This window comes from Pinus tabuliformis, chromosome 6, assembly GCF_031772625.1.
Source record: "Pinus tabuliformis cultivar Carrire ecotype Pingquan chromosome 6, CPIR1, whole genome shotgun sequence".
Taxonomy (NCBI): Eukaryota; Viridiplantae; Streptophyta; class Pinopsida; order Pinales; family Pinaceae; genus Pinus; species Pinus tabuliformis.
In genome coordinates, this window is record NC_142292.1 from 244,129,975 (window position 1) to 244,144,583 (window position 14,609).

Sequence of the window (14,609 nt, forward strand, 5' to 3'; positions counted from 1 at the left end):
GCCAGGTAAGTATTTCTTCAATTCAATAATGGCTCTTTATTTAGCTAGGTCACTACATGATTTATTCTCCACGGTCTTGAAATCCCAATTAAAAAATAATTTTAGATTAATAAAATTAAACTTAAGATTATTTCAAATCCCAATGTAATAATCCACCCACATGTTTAAAATAATCAATGGTTAAAACAATCACTGAGGGGGGGAGGGAGCGGGGGACGCTTGCCTACTGACATTTAAGGAAAGGGAGGCGGGTCCTCAATTTTTACCACTTGATTTTACTTATTATTACATGGTATCATTTTATGAATTGCAGAGCCCTCTACCCCCCCCCCCCGTCCATGGCTTTCAAAACAACTATAGGGGGTCCGCAATCAGCTTTTTGTTGCACAAGGTTTAACAGAAATAATATTTTATTCCCCCATAAATTTTGGTGGGCTATACAAAAATTGGTGGGCGGGGCCTTTTAACTTTGACTTTTATTAACTGACATTTAATTAATTTTAAGCCTAATTAATTTCTTAACTTTTAATTAATATTAATGACTCTAATTTATATACATGTACATATATATATTTATTTATTTATGAATACTATAAACTTTATTTATACTTGTTAATTTAATTAACCTACCTTAATTAATTATTTTTTATTATTTAATTAATAATTAACATTATCATTATGTACATATATTCATTGATTTATTTTTATTTTTTTCTTTTTCTTTTAAATTTTATTTGAAATGTTGACTGAGATTTAGTGTACAGAATGGCTTAGGAGACATGGTTAACGAGCTAAGGCCAAAAATTTAAACTGTAACATTTTTGACAAGAATATGTTACAACAGACGTCAAGGCTTAGGTTGTAACCTTTCCTTCTCGATTATTTAATACAAAGTATATTATTTTTCTCACATTATGTGTTAAGTATTTACATGTATGTTTCAGAATTCCTTGATCTTCAGATTAGTTGATACCTGAGTTTTTATATATTATATGCTTTGATCCTTTGTATGTTTATGTTGATGAAGGTTCCAGTTTTGGAGATCGAAACTAGAGTGGGATCTCAAGCATAGAAAACCTATTTCATTAATCAGATGAGTATTGTTCAAGTATTTTCTAGAGAAAAGTTAGCATACATTGTCTTGGGTTATTCTAGATTTGATCATTGAGTCTAGAGAGATCACTCTTGTCTGCAAGAGGGATTTGTCCAATAACAATTAACAAAATATTTAGCAGAAGCAATTAACAATTTAAATAACATGGATCACAAACAGATTTTTGTCTAGCAAATCAGTTCATCATTAATAAAACTCATATCTTACTTGAGCTCTCGTCCAGGGATAATGGCCCAACTGAGAAAATATAGATTACAATATTTTGAATTCGATCCAGCATATTTTTTCTCTCTTGCAAATCTAGATCTCCAACCTCTCTGCACTCCCTCGGACCCAGCACACTCTCACTAAGATACAGCTCTCAATCTTGTGTTGTTTTGTGTCTCCCTCTCTCCTCAGCCTTGCTTTTATAACTTTACATTGAGCTAAAACCCTAATCCTACCCCTAATCTCAAATTGAATGAAAGTCGAGATTAGATCTCACCTCACTTGAGATCGAAGACTAAGATTAAAACTTATTCACTAAAGTAATTTACTTTACTTTTCCTAAGTTTTATTAGGTCAATAAGCCAACATATTAATATGTGTTTTTTCCTAAGTTAAACTTAGGCTAAGTTACATGAACAACTTGCTCAACCTAGAGTAAGTGTTCTAAGGAGATGTGGGCAACTTTTCCCCGCACATAAGGCCTGTGAAGTACCTGCCCAAGCTACAAGGATCAACATAATGTATTATACAGCTAGATTAAATGTTGATGGTTGTTTTGACCAGGCTTTACTGGTTGAAATGGTCTATAGACACGGACCATATTGTTTATGATAACTCAATACCAGATGTCTTCTCCGTTTTCTCTCACTATTCTATAGTTAAATCAATTATATTGTTGCAATTCTTCTAAGCATGGCAAATGTGGGATATAGCTGCTTCGACTTGGCAGGTTTTATACTGTGACAGAATGTTCTATACATAGGGAATATGGATGCCACAATTTATGCTGGCTTAAACTGTAAAACAAACTTTTCGATTAATCTAAGTCTGTTTTTCTTACAAGAAGCTAACAACAATTAACAATGACAGAAAATATATGAAAGAAAAACCAGATAAAAGTAACAGTTGCTTCTGCACACTTTACCTCACGGAAAGTCATTAGGCTTGGCTTATCTCCAACCGGTGGTGTCTGGTTGCAAACCATCTGTGCTATGGGTAGCCTGACTGAAGTACCATCCTGTGGAAGCACACGACTTCGACCAAAAACTTCATCCATCCATGCACCACCTTGCTTCTCTGAGGGCCTTGAGTATGGATCAAAATAGAAATATGCGACTGGACTTCCTGATAAATCTTTGACTGCATAAAATTTCACATCCTTATCCCACACCTGTGGACCAAAGTCAGGAAATGTAAAGACACCAGAACATAATCCTACAGAATACAAACCAATAGATCTTATTGCAGAACAAAAATGATTATTCGAGACAATGCAAAACATGGCTCTTACTGGAGCGAGACCATCCGCTGGTTCAATATCAATTTCGAAAAGCATTTTTGCAAGGGTGAAAAGGCTTTCTGTCACTTTTGGCAATGAGAAAAATGGTCGCAACTCTTCCTGCAAAAGACTGAGAAATTAGTTAAAGCTATGAATACTTCATTCAAGGCTTCCATCTGAAACAGCTTAAAAAATTATCATTTCTTTGGAAACATTCTTGAAAATGAACAAAAATATAGTAAGTTCTAGTGTACATAAGTTTATAACTCAGAGACGATGTCATAATTTTTTCCAATATGATGAAGTCATCTTCAAGATTAGAAGAAAAAGAATACCATTTCAGAGGCATGATCCAATAAAGTCCGAGCTATGATGGTCAAAACCATCTTTGATATTATAAACAGAATTGCCATTATTTCCCTGCTGAACTGCAATGCTTATGCGGTTTATGTAAATACCATGGTCTTTGAGACAAATTTAAGTCAGATCTAGTCCATAATCAATATTTTAAATGCAATGTCTTGCATTTTGCAGTGAATTAAGGTTCACACACTCTTCACAAACCAATGGAGGAGGTGCAGAGACTCAAGAGAAACTATCTGCGGATATGGGTCCTTAACCAATATGTTAGACAGGCAAACATAATTGTCATCATTTGCCAGCTGAAATGCAATGATTATGAAGTTTATGTAACTACCATGGTCTTAAAGACAAATTCTAGTCAGTTATTGTCCATAATCAACTATAATCAAGATTCTCAATACAATGTCTTGAATTTTGCAGTGAATCAAGGTTCACACACTCATTTGGAAAGGTGCACAAACCAGTGGAGGAGGTCAAATGAGCTCAAGACCAACTACCTGCAGATATGGTCCTCAACCAATATGTTAGACAAGCATTCAGCAAGGTACCCGTGCAATTGATATAAATTCAACCTATGGAGCTGTATGTGGAATGGTAGCAATGCACGGGTGCTGCAAGGCCGGATTAAAATTTAAATTTAAGCATTGTAGGGAATCTACCCTGCACCAACGTAATTCGGTCTAGTTTTTCCAATAGTAAGAAGGACAATTGTTTGTGAAGTGAAGTGTCCTGTGCAGCAGAGTGACATCATTGTTGAGAGTTCATGACATACAGGTATGCCTTTTGCAGAAATCCTGAAGAAACCAGCAAAGCAATATTACAAATATGCATATGCAATTGCAGATTAGCACAATGCAGTTAGATGAGAGTATAACTTAGATTGTCATGTTAGTCCAAAAGATACAAGAATTGTATACATAGCCTCAATCGGAGTGATTGTTTGTTTCATGTTGCACAATATTATTTACTTTATCACTCTCCCTTAATGGCCATACTCTATGTTACACCAACCTTTTCTTGAAATTTCACACTGCACAGGCTTCTCTAGACCGCAAGACTTAGTTTTGGTAATCAGGTCTGTTGTCTGCTGGTCATAACTTGCATAACATTGCAGCTGTACTTCTTCATTCTCTACTAGCTACCAATAGTAGTGTCAAGGCACACTTCCACGTGCTTTATCCACTCGTGGAAGACAATTCTTCTCCTCTTTCAGAACATTCTGATTGTCACACTGAAGTATAGTAGGGTCACATTATTCAACTTGCACATCAACAAGTACTCTCATTAACCAAATTGTCTTAGTTACATTCACTATTGACCTATATTCCACTTTAGTTGACAAAAGTGTCTCCACATGATATTTCTTACCCAACCAAGAAAGCACCACTGTACTGAAACTAAAGACATAACCCATCATAGACTTGTTGACATCAGCTGAATGTGAAAATTTGGATGCCCAATATCCTACTACAGCAACTGATTTTGTTTCTTCTATTTGTTAAATACTGAACAAAATTATTCACTGTTTCCTACAGTTAACACCGAAACAAATACACTGCAGCCTTCACCATTTAAATAAAATGCGGAAATAAGAAACTGAACAAGAAAGAAATACAACACATCTACATAGTTATTTTTGGACAAATGTCCCCAGAAAAACCCAGTGTGGGAAGCAACTGAGGATTTTATTATTAAGCAATAGTAATTTCTGAATACAATCTCTGGATGCCTTCCCGGCAATCCAGTTACAGAGAATATCATTGACAGAGAGATAAGTGAGGTTACCTCACACTATCACTGGATATCCTGGCTGATCCAACCACTGAATGAACTGCCCCTGGCTACCTCTGCGCAGTCACTGCGTTAGCCCAGTGTCACCCCTTCAGTTGATCGATTTGTTGCCCAGGAACTTCGATTTGCACCTCCTTGTCTCACACCTCGGCTTCTGGCTTCTGCAATCGATTCCTTCAACGAATTTCTGGATTCCCTCTTGGCTTTTGCGTGGCCCTGTCTGGCTCTGTGTTAGCCTCTCTAGCTCTGCGTTGCCTCTGCTGGATCTCTCTCTCCCTTCTCTGCTGAGTATTCTCTAACCAGGAAAGATTTCCCTTCGAATACTATCCCTGGCCCTCACTGCAAAAGATCATTATCGAAAATCTCTCCGACAACTGCTCTGCTTCAAAAAATCGAACTTCTGATCTCCCCTCTGTATGTGTGCTCTCCAAGTGCGCCTCAAGCCTCTTCTTATATCTTTCTATTGGACAACCAACGGCCCAGATTAACTTCTAATCAATGGCTTAGATCATTTTGGCTTGATCCTCGTCTTCTTCTAGAAGTTACACCCACAGTTATATTACTACCCATTAATTATTTTAATTTCCTAAGTTTAGACTTAGGGTCCCATTAAAAATAATTACTTATTTTAATAAAACAGTCTCTGGATGGAATTTCCCCGATTTCTGCGTATTGGAGAATGCATGTGTCTAAGCCTCCCTGCAAATTTTGAGACTTAGAGCACATTCGATGTTACTAGAAATCAACACTGAACCTGCCCAATCTGAATGTGTGTGACATGTCAGTTAGAAATGCATAATCAACCACTCATATGAGCCATCTTTGGTCTTACATATACCCCTCCACTCGTGACTCATCATCTTCTCTAGTTTTGAATTGGTGATATCCACACTTTTAATGTTAAAATCCCTCTTGTCCTTGCTCTTTCTTACATTGTCATTCATATCTCTTGTACTTTCACAAAATTTTAGCCCTAGGAGTGTTCTAGACTCTAGACTGTGAAATTTTCTGAATCTAACACATCAGAAACCCCTACTGCATTTTCTGGTTTACTATCTCCTACTTGTTCTTTGCATTAACAAGTTATTTAAATGCATAAATATTGAAATAAACGCAAATGCAGCCTTCACAAATATACAGATCAACAACTGAAATAAACTAAGACAACACAAGGGACACCGCTATTTTTGGACAATCGTCCCTGGAAAAAACCAAATGCGGGAAAACCGGTGCAGCATATAGAGGGTTTTATTATTATGCAGATTCTGAGTACAACTAGGGTGCCAGAAATGGCTCACTCTTCAAAGAATTTCCTTGGCAGTAATAACCTCTATCTGGAGACAAATATTCCGGCTAATTAGCAACTGGATGAACAATCCCGCAGTGATTGCGATTGCTCCTTGTGTTGGACTGTTACAGATCCATTTAGGCACATCAATCCCATCATTCAGATCAGTGTTTTAGGGCTCATCAAACCTTAATTTCAGTTGCTACATGCCCTAAACAAATCACCCCTTTGAATGCCTCCTTCCCAAACAATTTCATGACTTGAAGACATCCAGAAATAGCCTGGGCTCCTACCGACTCTAAGCCCTCCCAATGGTGGGTATAAGTTGGAGTAGGTCGCGTGGAATATCGTAGGCTAAGGAGGGTGCGGTTGTGGGCTTGGGTCGCCCGACTTCAATAGGAGGCTGCCTACTATACCTATCCATGGATTATGTGTTTGCATGCGCTAAGGGGACAGCTCTAAAGGGACCAGCGCAGGTAAGCCCCTGTAAAGGTGCGCTACAAAGCAGTTGAGTCCATTGCCAGGGTGCTCTACAGAGCACTTAAGCTTCCTTTCACCTGCGCTAGGCAAGATTGAGCGAAATTCACATAGGGTTTGGCGAATATTCTTATCTTTTGGAGTCGTCTAGAAGGTTCCCTCACTTATCAACTCCTATAAGCTCGAAAATGGATGAGGAATGAGTTAAGATGCATCCTATCCTCTCATCCCTTTCTCCATGGAACTAATTCTAAGTATGGAAGGCCATTCAAAGCCACCATTTATGACAAAACCTCCTTCATCTCCCTATAATTGGACCACTCATCTAAGTGATCAGGGGCTAGATTATGTTGAATTGTAAGGAGATAAAGTTGCTATGAGATTTGGCTTTGAAGCAAGTATTGTAATGCTACAAGTTTGTCATGCTTTTGATGTGATGTGGATGGGATCCACGCTGGAGGAATGGCTTTGAATCAGACACCAATGGTTGTAGTTCCTTCTTCTATTCAATAAAGTGTTTGAACCTTTCTCCCATATGTTTGTATTGTTTCATAATGCTTATATGTGTGAATTGTATCTGATTCCTTTCACTTATATTCAATAGATTGTGTGCTTTGATCGATTCTTTGTTTTCTGTTGTGTTTACAGGTACTTCTCAAGCGTATTAAGTACGGGAAGGAGCGACAGGATCGATACAAGGGAGACGAGAGGAAAGCGGAACTACAAGTAGGTCTTCTCATCTTCTCATCTTATCTATTGCTTATAGGAAAAGACTAAAACACTTTAAATTGTTGTTCTAGATACAGCTACTTATCTAGGGAATTAGTATTTATCCGTAGATACCAAATTCTCCAAAACAAATTGGCGACTCCACTGGGGAACTATCACCTTTCCTAGTAGCTTATCCACCTCCTAGGACATTCTTGTAGACCCTACTTATGTTCATTGACTGTATTTCAGCTCTTTTGCATTGAATTTTGGTAAAAAATTGAGGTTAGATGACTCTTGAGTGGTCTCTAAGGAATCAGCGCAGGCTCGGTCAAGGGACAGTGCTCTGCAGAGCACCCTTGAGTGAGAGACAGTGCTTTGCAGCGCAGTTAGGCCCTCTTTGACCTGCTGATCCACCTTAGGGAAAATTTTCACCTTTGGATTGAGTTTTTACCAACTTTCCTCTATTTGATTGCTTGCTAATTGATCAATGAGTGTCATGTTTCAGAAAACAAGTTTCTATCTCATTGTCTAGCCCAACTTTGATTTGATTGATTAATGTTTCTTAATGTTTTTTTGTCATTATCAGTCTATAGTCAAAGTTAAAATATAGTTAAATAATCTTCATTTGAAAGAAAGTGTCGTAAAGTCTTCTCTTCCTTTGAATTAGAACTATCGTAAAAGTCTTTGTTCTTATGAAACATTGATTGATTGTATGTGCATATTTCCTTTTGTTCATATTCACATTAAGGAAATCGAAAAGAAAAACTTGCATCGCTCATATTGTAGTTTGTGAATGCTTGAAAGAAATAGCTAGGGAAATTGCATTAGATGTGCTCTTTGCTCTTTGTCAAAGATCGGATTGCTCTATCCCTACTAAGGTTTTCATTGTTCAATTGAACTTATCATATTAGTTGCATTTTAGGAATTGCAAACATACATCACATGGTGAACCTTGAAAAGCAAATTCTAAAGAAGATCAACTTAAAATTTATCTGAATTTACCTTATGGAGCATTATCACCTAACGAAAAACATTTAGAGGTCTAGGCTAGAGACGTGTTCCGGCGTCGTAAAACAAAGCAGTTGTCGCTAACTTGTCTACAATACATCCCGAGTGTGATACCTCATTCCACGTACGTGAGTATATCGTAGCTCATCCACGTACCTTCGGGTATATAGGGCAGTGTTACAGTATGTAAAGTATATGGGAATGCTCTCACTATGCGGTTTTGCATTAGACAGCACTTATACGAATTGCGCCTCCACGTACTTTCGAGTATATATGGGAGGACAACACTAGGTTGCTATCCATCCTTAGGTAACCGAGTTGGCCGCCTTGTACACAGCGATACACCGAACACAACATTCGAGGAGATTGCCTGCCCGTACTTCTTGGTTCACCAGGAGGTATTCTGCAGTTCATAGTTGCTTGGTAAACCTTTTGCCTAGATTATCCCTCTTTTGTAGCTTCATGACCCGGATTATCCACAGTTTCTTGTTCATTCTGCCAACGTTTCAAACCCCAAAGGGGGTCCATCATCAGGACAAAACAGAAAAAATATGAATGAGAAATTATTATTGTTTTGTTATGTTACTTTGATTAAAATAAATTTAATTGACCGCGGATAACATCCTCCACGCTCACTCCTTAGTTGATCTTAGGTTGAGACATATGGCGACAAATCCAGAGTCCACCGATCAAGGAATTCCTTTTGATGGGAATCCTAGTCCTTTTCCTCCTTTTGGAAATATTGGTGCTCCATATATGGCTACATTGTCCCTTCCGGGATTTACCATTGGCTTGCCAGTATGGTTGTTTTCAACCTCCTTGGTTCAAAATGTCGTGATTTCTCTGCAATCGAGTACTCCTCCAACTGGACAAAATCAACCTCCAGTTGATCCTAAAGTTGACCCTTTGCCTTCTTCCTCGGTTGTTTCTTCCTCCCCTTCTTCCTCTTCGCCTGGTGAAAGTATTGGTACTAGTAACCAAGTGGCTAAGAAGAATAAGAAAGGGAAGAAGAAGAAGAAGAAGCAAATTCAGCAGAGGGGCAACCAAGCAACCATTGCTTTGAATGCAACATCTGATGAGAAACCGTCCGTCAAGCCTCACAAAGTTCGATATCCATGCAAACTTTGTGCGGGAGACCATCTTCTTCGAAATTGTCCTGATATTCCTCATATCTTAGAAGAATGGTCTTTTCGTTCACATCATCCTATGTCATCAACTTTTCGAGATCATGATGGTGACACACCATCAACTAGTGGTAGTGAAGTTCATGGAAAGAAGGGTAAAGTTAAGTTTCCCTATAGGTTATGTGAAAGGAATCACTCCATTCACCTTTGTCCCTATCTGGATGAAGCCAAAAAAGTGTTGGATAATCGTCCTGCTTCACCGCAGCGACTTCCATCTGGTTACAGGAGACTCTCCCTTGATCCTTCACTAGTTGATGAATTGACTGACCAAAATCAACCGTCGGTTAAACCCACTCTCTCTAAAAGTGAATCCTAAGAGTCTATACCTGACCCAAATCAATAGGTCAAGGAAACAGTTGACCTGGTTTCATCTTCAGTTAATTGTACCTTTCCCGAATAGAGTGAGTATGATACCACTCAAGTTCTTTTTGTTTCTTCAGATTCTAATGAGCATGGGGGTAGTCCTCCTATTCCATCAAGACAGGAGGAAAATCCTCTGGTTCTCGTAACTCAAGGGGTTAATTCTCTCGTTTCTACGATACCCCCTCCAAGTAGTCTGGTTACTTCCTTTGATTGGAATCGACTGGCAGGATTCCGTCTTCCTTCTTATGTGCCTTTCCAGATCATAGTACAGGTTTGTAATGTGATTGTTTCTGGCACTATTATAGATGAAGGTGCATCTGTGAGTATCATTTCCTCAACTGCTTGGCAAGCACTCGGTTCTCTGCCACTTGTGCCTGTTACCCAGAATCTATTGGCTTTTAACAGAGGAACCAGTGAACCATTAGGGATCCTCCCTCAGTTACCTATTACTTTGGGAGGAAAATCGTTTATCTGAATGTGATGGTAGTCCCAGGCCCTTTAGATTACAACTTACTTCTTGGGCGTGACTATGTTTGTGACATGGGATGTTAATTTTAGGTATGTTCTATACTAGAGCAATTTATTTAATTTTTCACAGTTAGCAATCACATCAACATTAACGTAAACTACAGATAGAACATAAATATAAATCGCAGAAGACAAGTCAAGACAAGAGGACACAGGATGTGGTGCTAGCCAGGGACAAACCCCACAATGTGGGAAACCCTTGATCAATTCTTCTTTTATGTTCTTCAAAGTTCAGCAAAGAAAGAGAGATAGTACATTTACAATAGAAGTCAACACTTTGACTTTTGATATCTGCAGAGATCAGTTGAAGACATATTGCTTCAACTGATTCTCTAAGGTGACTCCTTCACCTATCATAGTACTGCATCTCGTCCATTTGCCGCACCTTACCGTGTAGCACCATGCTGCCCCATCACAGTGCTGGACCTAGATGACTGAGCTGCTCTCATCTTCATGCTGCTCATCATGCTGCATCTTCCATGGTCTCATTCATCATCAAGCTGCCCATGCTTATGATTACATTCATCATGATGTTGTCCATGCTCCATGTATCATTGTGCTGCCCATGCACATGATCTCATACATCATGCTGCCCATATTCATCATGCTGCCCATATATATCATGCTTTTCATATTCATCATGCTGCCCATATATATCATGCTGTCCATATTCATCATGCTGCCCATATATATCATGTTGTCCATATTCATCATGCTGACCATATACATCATTATGATTTCACTGTGATTGGGCTGCTACAGTGTCCTCATCACACCTCCTAGGTTAGTCCCTCCTAATCCACGCTGTCACCTACAGCGATTCTGGCTGCATTTAGGCTCCTTAACAACGTCTTGAGGCCTCTCCCTGATGAATGTAATGATAGAGCCTTCTTCTAGCTATGAGACAGAACCTTACTAGCTGTGGAGAGGTCACTTCTGGAGAGCGTTTAAGCTTACTTGACAGCGACTAGATGTCCTGGCTCTTGTGCGGATAAGTGTTGTACTTAACAGCGTATTGGAGCTTCTCTTAACAACGTATTAAAGGCTTCCTTTGGACAATGTATTAAAGCTGCATTTGAAACCTCCTTTCTGTGTAGAATTAGACAGCGTTTAAGAGCCAATTCTATGACTACGGCTAGGGCTTGTACTGATTGCAGTTAGGGCACATAAACCCTCCTTAAACTGCGGCCTAGTCTTTCATCCTCCATGACTGCGTCTATAGCGCTGGCTTCATTCACTGTGGTTAGGGTTCTCCATGGCAACGTTAAGACACTGTGTATTAGACTTCTTTCAACGGCAGTTAGGGCCTCGTTTTTCCATGGATTAGGGCTTCTTTAGACTGTGTATTGCAGCTCCCCAAGACAGCAAATAGATCTCCTTCAATTTGCGGCTAGTGCTCTCCATTTGGCTACAGGTAGGGCGTCATCCTCTCTGCGGTTAGATTCACTGTGGCTAGGGCATCGTACAAGGCCAGTGCACTCCTTAGTGTCTCTCCTTCTCCAAAAACCCTAGACGTGGAGAGGAGATCACATAAAGAGTGTGAGTAAATGACTTCAAACCCTCTTCTATTTATACTAAAACATAGATGATGAATAGGCATGTCTTTTGGGCTTCTGTGCCTACTCAAGTTGCTGGTCGGCTTGATAATAATTCCATAATCAAAATAAATTCATATCTCCATAAATACTTATTGGAATCAGATGATCTTTAGATCAATCCTACACCTCTTGATGAGAGGGATCCAATAAAAATATCAGCTGCCATAAATAAGCTGACCCACATGGAGTTTGGCCCTAGTTGCCAATTTTAACATGGGAGCTATTGTTTCAACATTCTTTCGAGTGATTTGTTTCCCGCATAAAGGCAAAATTGTCACCGTTGAGCAACTTTCATTTTCCGGTCCAAATATGGCTTCCAGTCAACCATCTTCCCTAAGTGGGCCTTTTGTACCAATGGTATCATCCCCGCCACGGGTCAATTATGTGGCAACCGTTTCATACCTACATCAACTGATGATCAATTCAGTGATGTTGTACATTATGTACTTGGGGCATTGGAACCAAATCTCTACTTCCAAAGCATTGTTCTCCCATCAAATGAGAACCTCTTGGAAGTCATGTCCTCCTATCATGGGTCGTGAAAAACAAGGAATATGAGGATAGTTCCTTGTCTTGTGTCAACCTCGTTAAAAAATGAAACCAAGGGTATGAGGATAGTTCCTTGTCTTGTGTCAACCTCGTTAAAAAATGAAACCAAGGGTATGAGGATAGTTCCTTGTCTTGTGTCAACTTCATTAAAAAATGAAACCAAGGGCATGAGGATAATTCCTTGTCTTGTGTCAACCTCATTAAAAAATGAAACAAGGAATATGAGGACAGTTCCTGGTCTTGTGTCAACCTCGTTAAAAAATGAAACCAAGGATATGAGGATAGTTCCTTGTCTTGTGTCAACCTCGTTAAAAAATGAAACAAAGGATATGAGGATAGTTCTTTTACTGTGTCAACCTCGTTAAAAAATGAAACAGGTCCATAAGGATAATTCCTTGTCTTGTGTCAACCTCATTAAAAAATGAAACAAGGAATATGAGGAGAGTTCCTTGTCTTGTGTCAACCTCATTAAAAAATGAAACCAAGGATATGAGGAGAGTTCCTTGTCTTGTGTCAAGCTCGTTAAAAAATGAAACAAGGAATATGAACATAGTTCCTTGTCTTGTGTCAAGCTCGTTAAAAAATGAAACAAGGAATCTGAGCAAAGTTCCTTGTCTTGTAAGTTGTGTCAAGCTCATTAAAAAATGAAACAAGGTCCCAAGTTCCAATTCGAGTCTTTGATTAGATCTCGTAAAATCCCAGTCGAGTTTTTCACTTGATCTCGTGTATGAACCTTCATTCCATCCACCTCATAGCCACGAGTAGTCTACTTAGGTGAATGTAATGAAGCTTAGGAGGCATGCACCTAGTGGTAAGTTAAGTTTCCCTTTAGGTTATGTGAAGGGAATCACCCCATTCATCTTTCTCCCTATCTGGACGAAGCCAAAAAGATGTTGGATAATCGTCCTGCTTCACCACAGCGACTTCCATCTGGTTACAAGAGACTCTCCCTTTCACCATGCTAGGGGCATGTAAACCAATTTCAAGCATAGTTCTTTGTTTCAAGCTTGTGTAAAAATGAAACTGAATCCAAGCATAGTTTTTCGTTTCGAGCTTGTGTAAAAATGAAACTGAATCCAAACATAGTTTTTTCGTTTCAAGCTTGTGTAAACATGAAACTGAATCCAAGCATAGTTCCCTATGGTTCAAGCTTGTGTAAAAATGAACCTGTTGACCCTGCCGCCTACACCTACCTACAAGTCAGTGAGGAAAAGCCTTCAACCCCACAAGGTGTGGTTGGTGGCAGGGAACTCAGAAAAGGAGCTATCACACTAATCCCGACTCTCTCCGTTTGAGCTATCTCCTAGGTTAGCTAAGGGAGGTGGTCCCTAATGAAAAGTTAAGTTAAAAAATGTGAGTTTCTAGGAGAGTGTTATAGTGAAAATGGATTACTTTTAAGGATTTATGGGCAAATATGAAGTGAGCAACTTGAAATAACAATGCCAATCATTAATATGATTAAAAACCATAAAACCAGTGCCTTATAAGGAATTTGCTCAACAATTTAAAGATATATTTGCTCAAAGTAAAATGCAATGCTCTCAAAAGAGAAAACAAAGTAACCCTGAAATGTAAATAAGAATTGTTAGCACAAGATATGTAAGATACAAAATGCTTTTGAGATAATCAACTTTATAAATCAAAACATGTGAAACATATCTTGCCAAAACCCAAAAATTAGTAATTAACTTGGAAATGTAAAAGAAAGGAAGTGCTAAACCAAGACATCAATATGCAATTAGACTTGAAACATGAAAAGAAAACACTTGTTTGAAATGATTACAACACTTGCTTTTGAAATAGACTTTGCATATGAAAACTCAAACCATCAAGAGACAAGTAAAGTAAATGTAATGGAAAGTGCTCTTGGTTAATTTTATTAATTAGCTCTACAACAAAATTACAATTTAACTCTTCAATCCTCAGACCTCACCCTTGCCCAATGATATGGATCTCAGAGTGAGGAGTCAATAGAAAAGTAGAGGATCCCTAAGATATCTACTTCAACCAACTTATGTTGAAGGTAAAATTTTAATGAGGCTTGGCGCCTTCCTTCTTTGTCATCATCCAAGATTACAATTTAACTCTTCAATCCTCAGACCTCACCCTCGCCCAATGATATGGATCTCAGAGTGAGGAGTCAATAGAA

The 14,609-nt window shown here is 38.7% G+C and overlaps 1 protein-coding gene across 5 annotated transcripts in view; it reads right to left on the bottom strand.

Annotated features, from left to right (window-relative positions):
- The window catches only part of LOC149258306 (organellar oligopeptidase A, chloroplastic/mitochondrial-like), a 403,930-nt gene that overhangs the window by 215,737 nt on the left and 173,584 nt on the right, over window positions 1-14,609 (bottom strand). For all 5 annotated transcript variants that reach the window (XR_016256794.1, XM_089415124.1, XM_089415109.1 and 2 more), the window contains exons 9-10: window positions 2,613-2,720; window positions 2,247-2,492 (exon numbers count right to left, since the gene is read on the bottom strand). Coding sequence is in view for 4 of the 5 variants with exons in the window: in XM_089415124.1 (XP_089271250.1) it covers window positions 2,247-2,492; window positions 2,613-2,720 (354 nt within the window). In the remaining variant the exon portion in view is untranslated. The remainder of the gene's footprint in view (window positions 1-2,246; window positions 2,493-2,612; window positions 2,721-14,609) is intronic.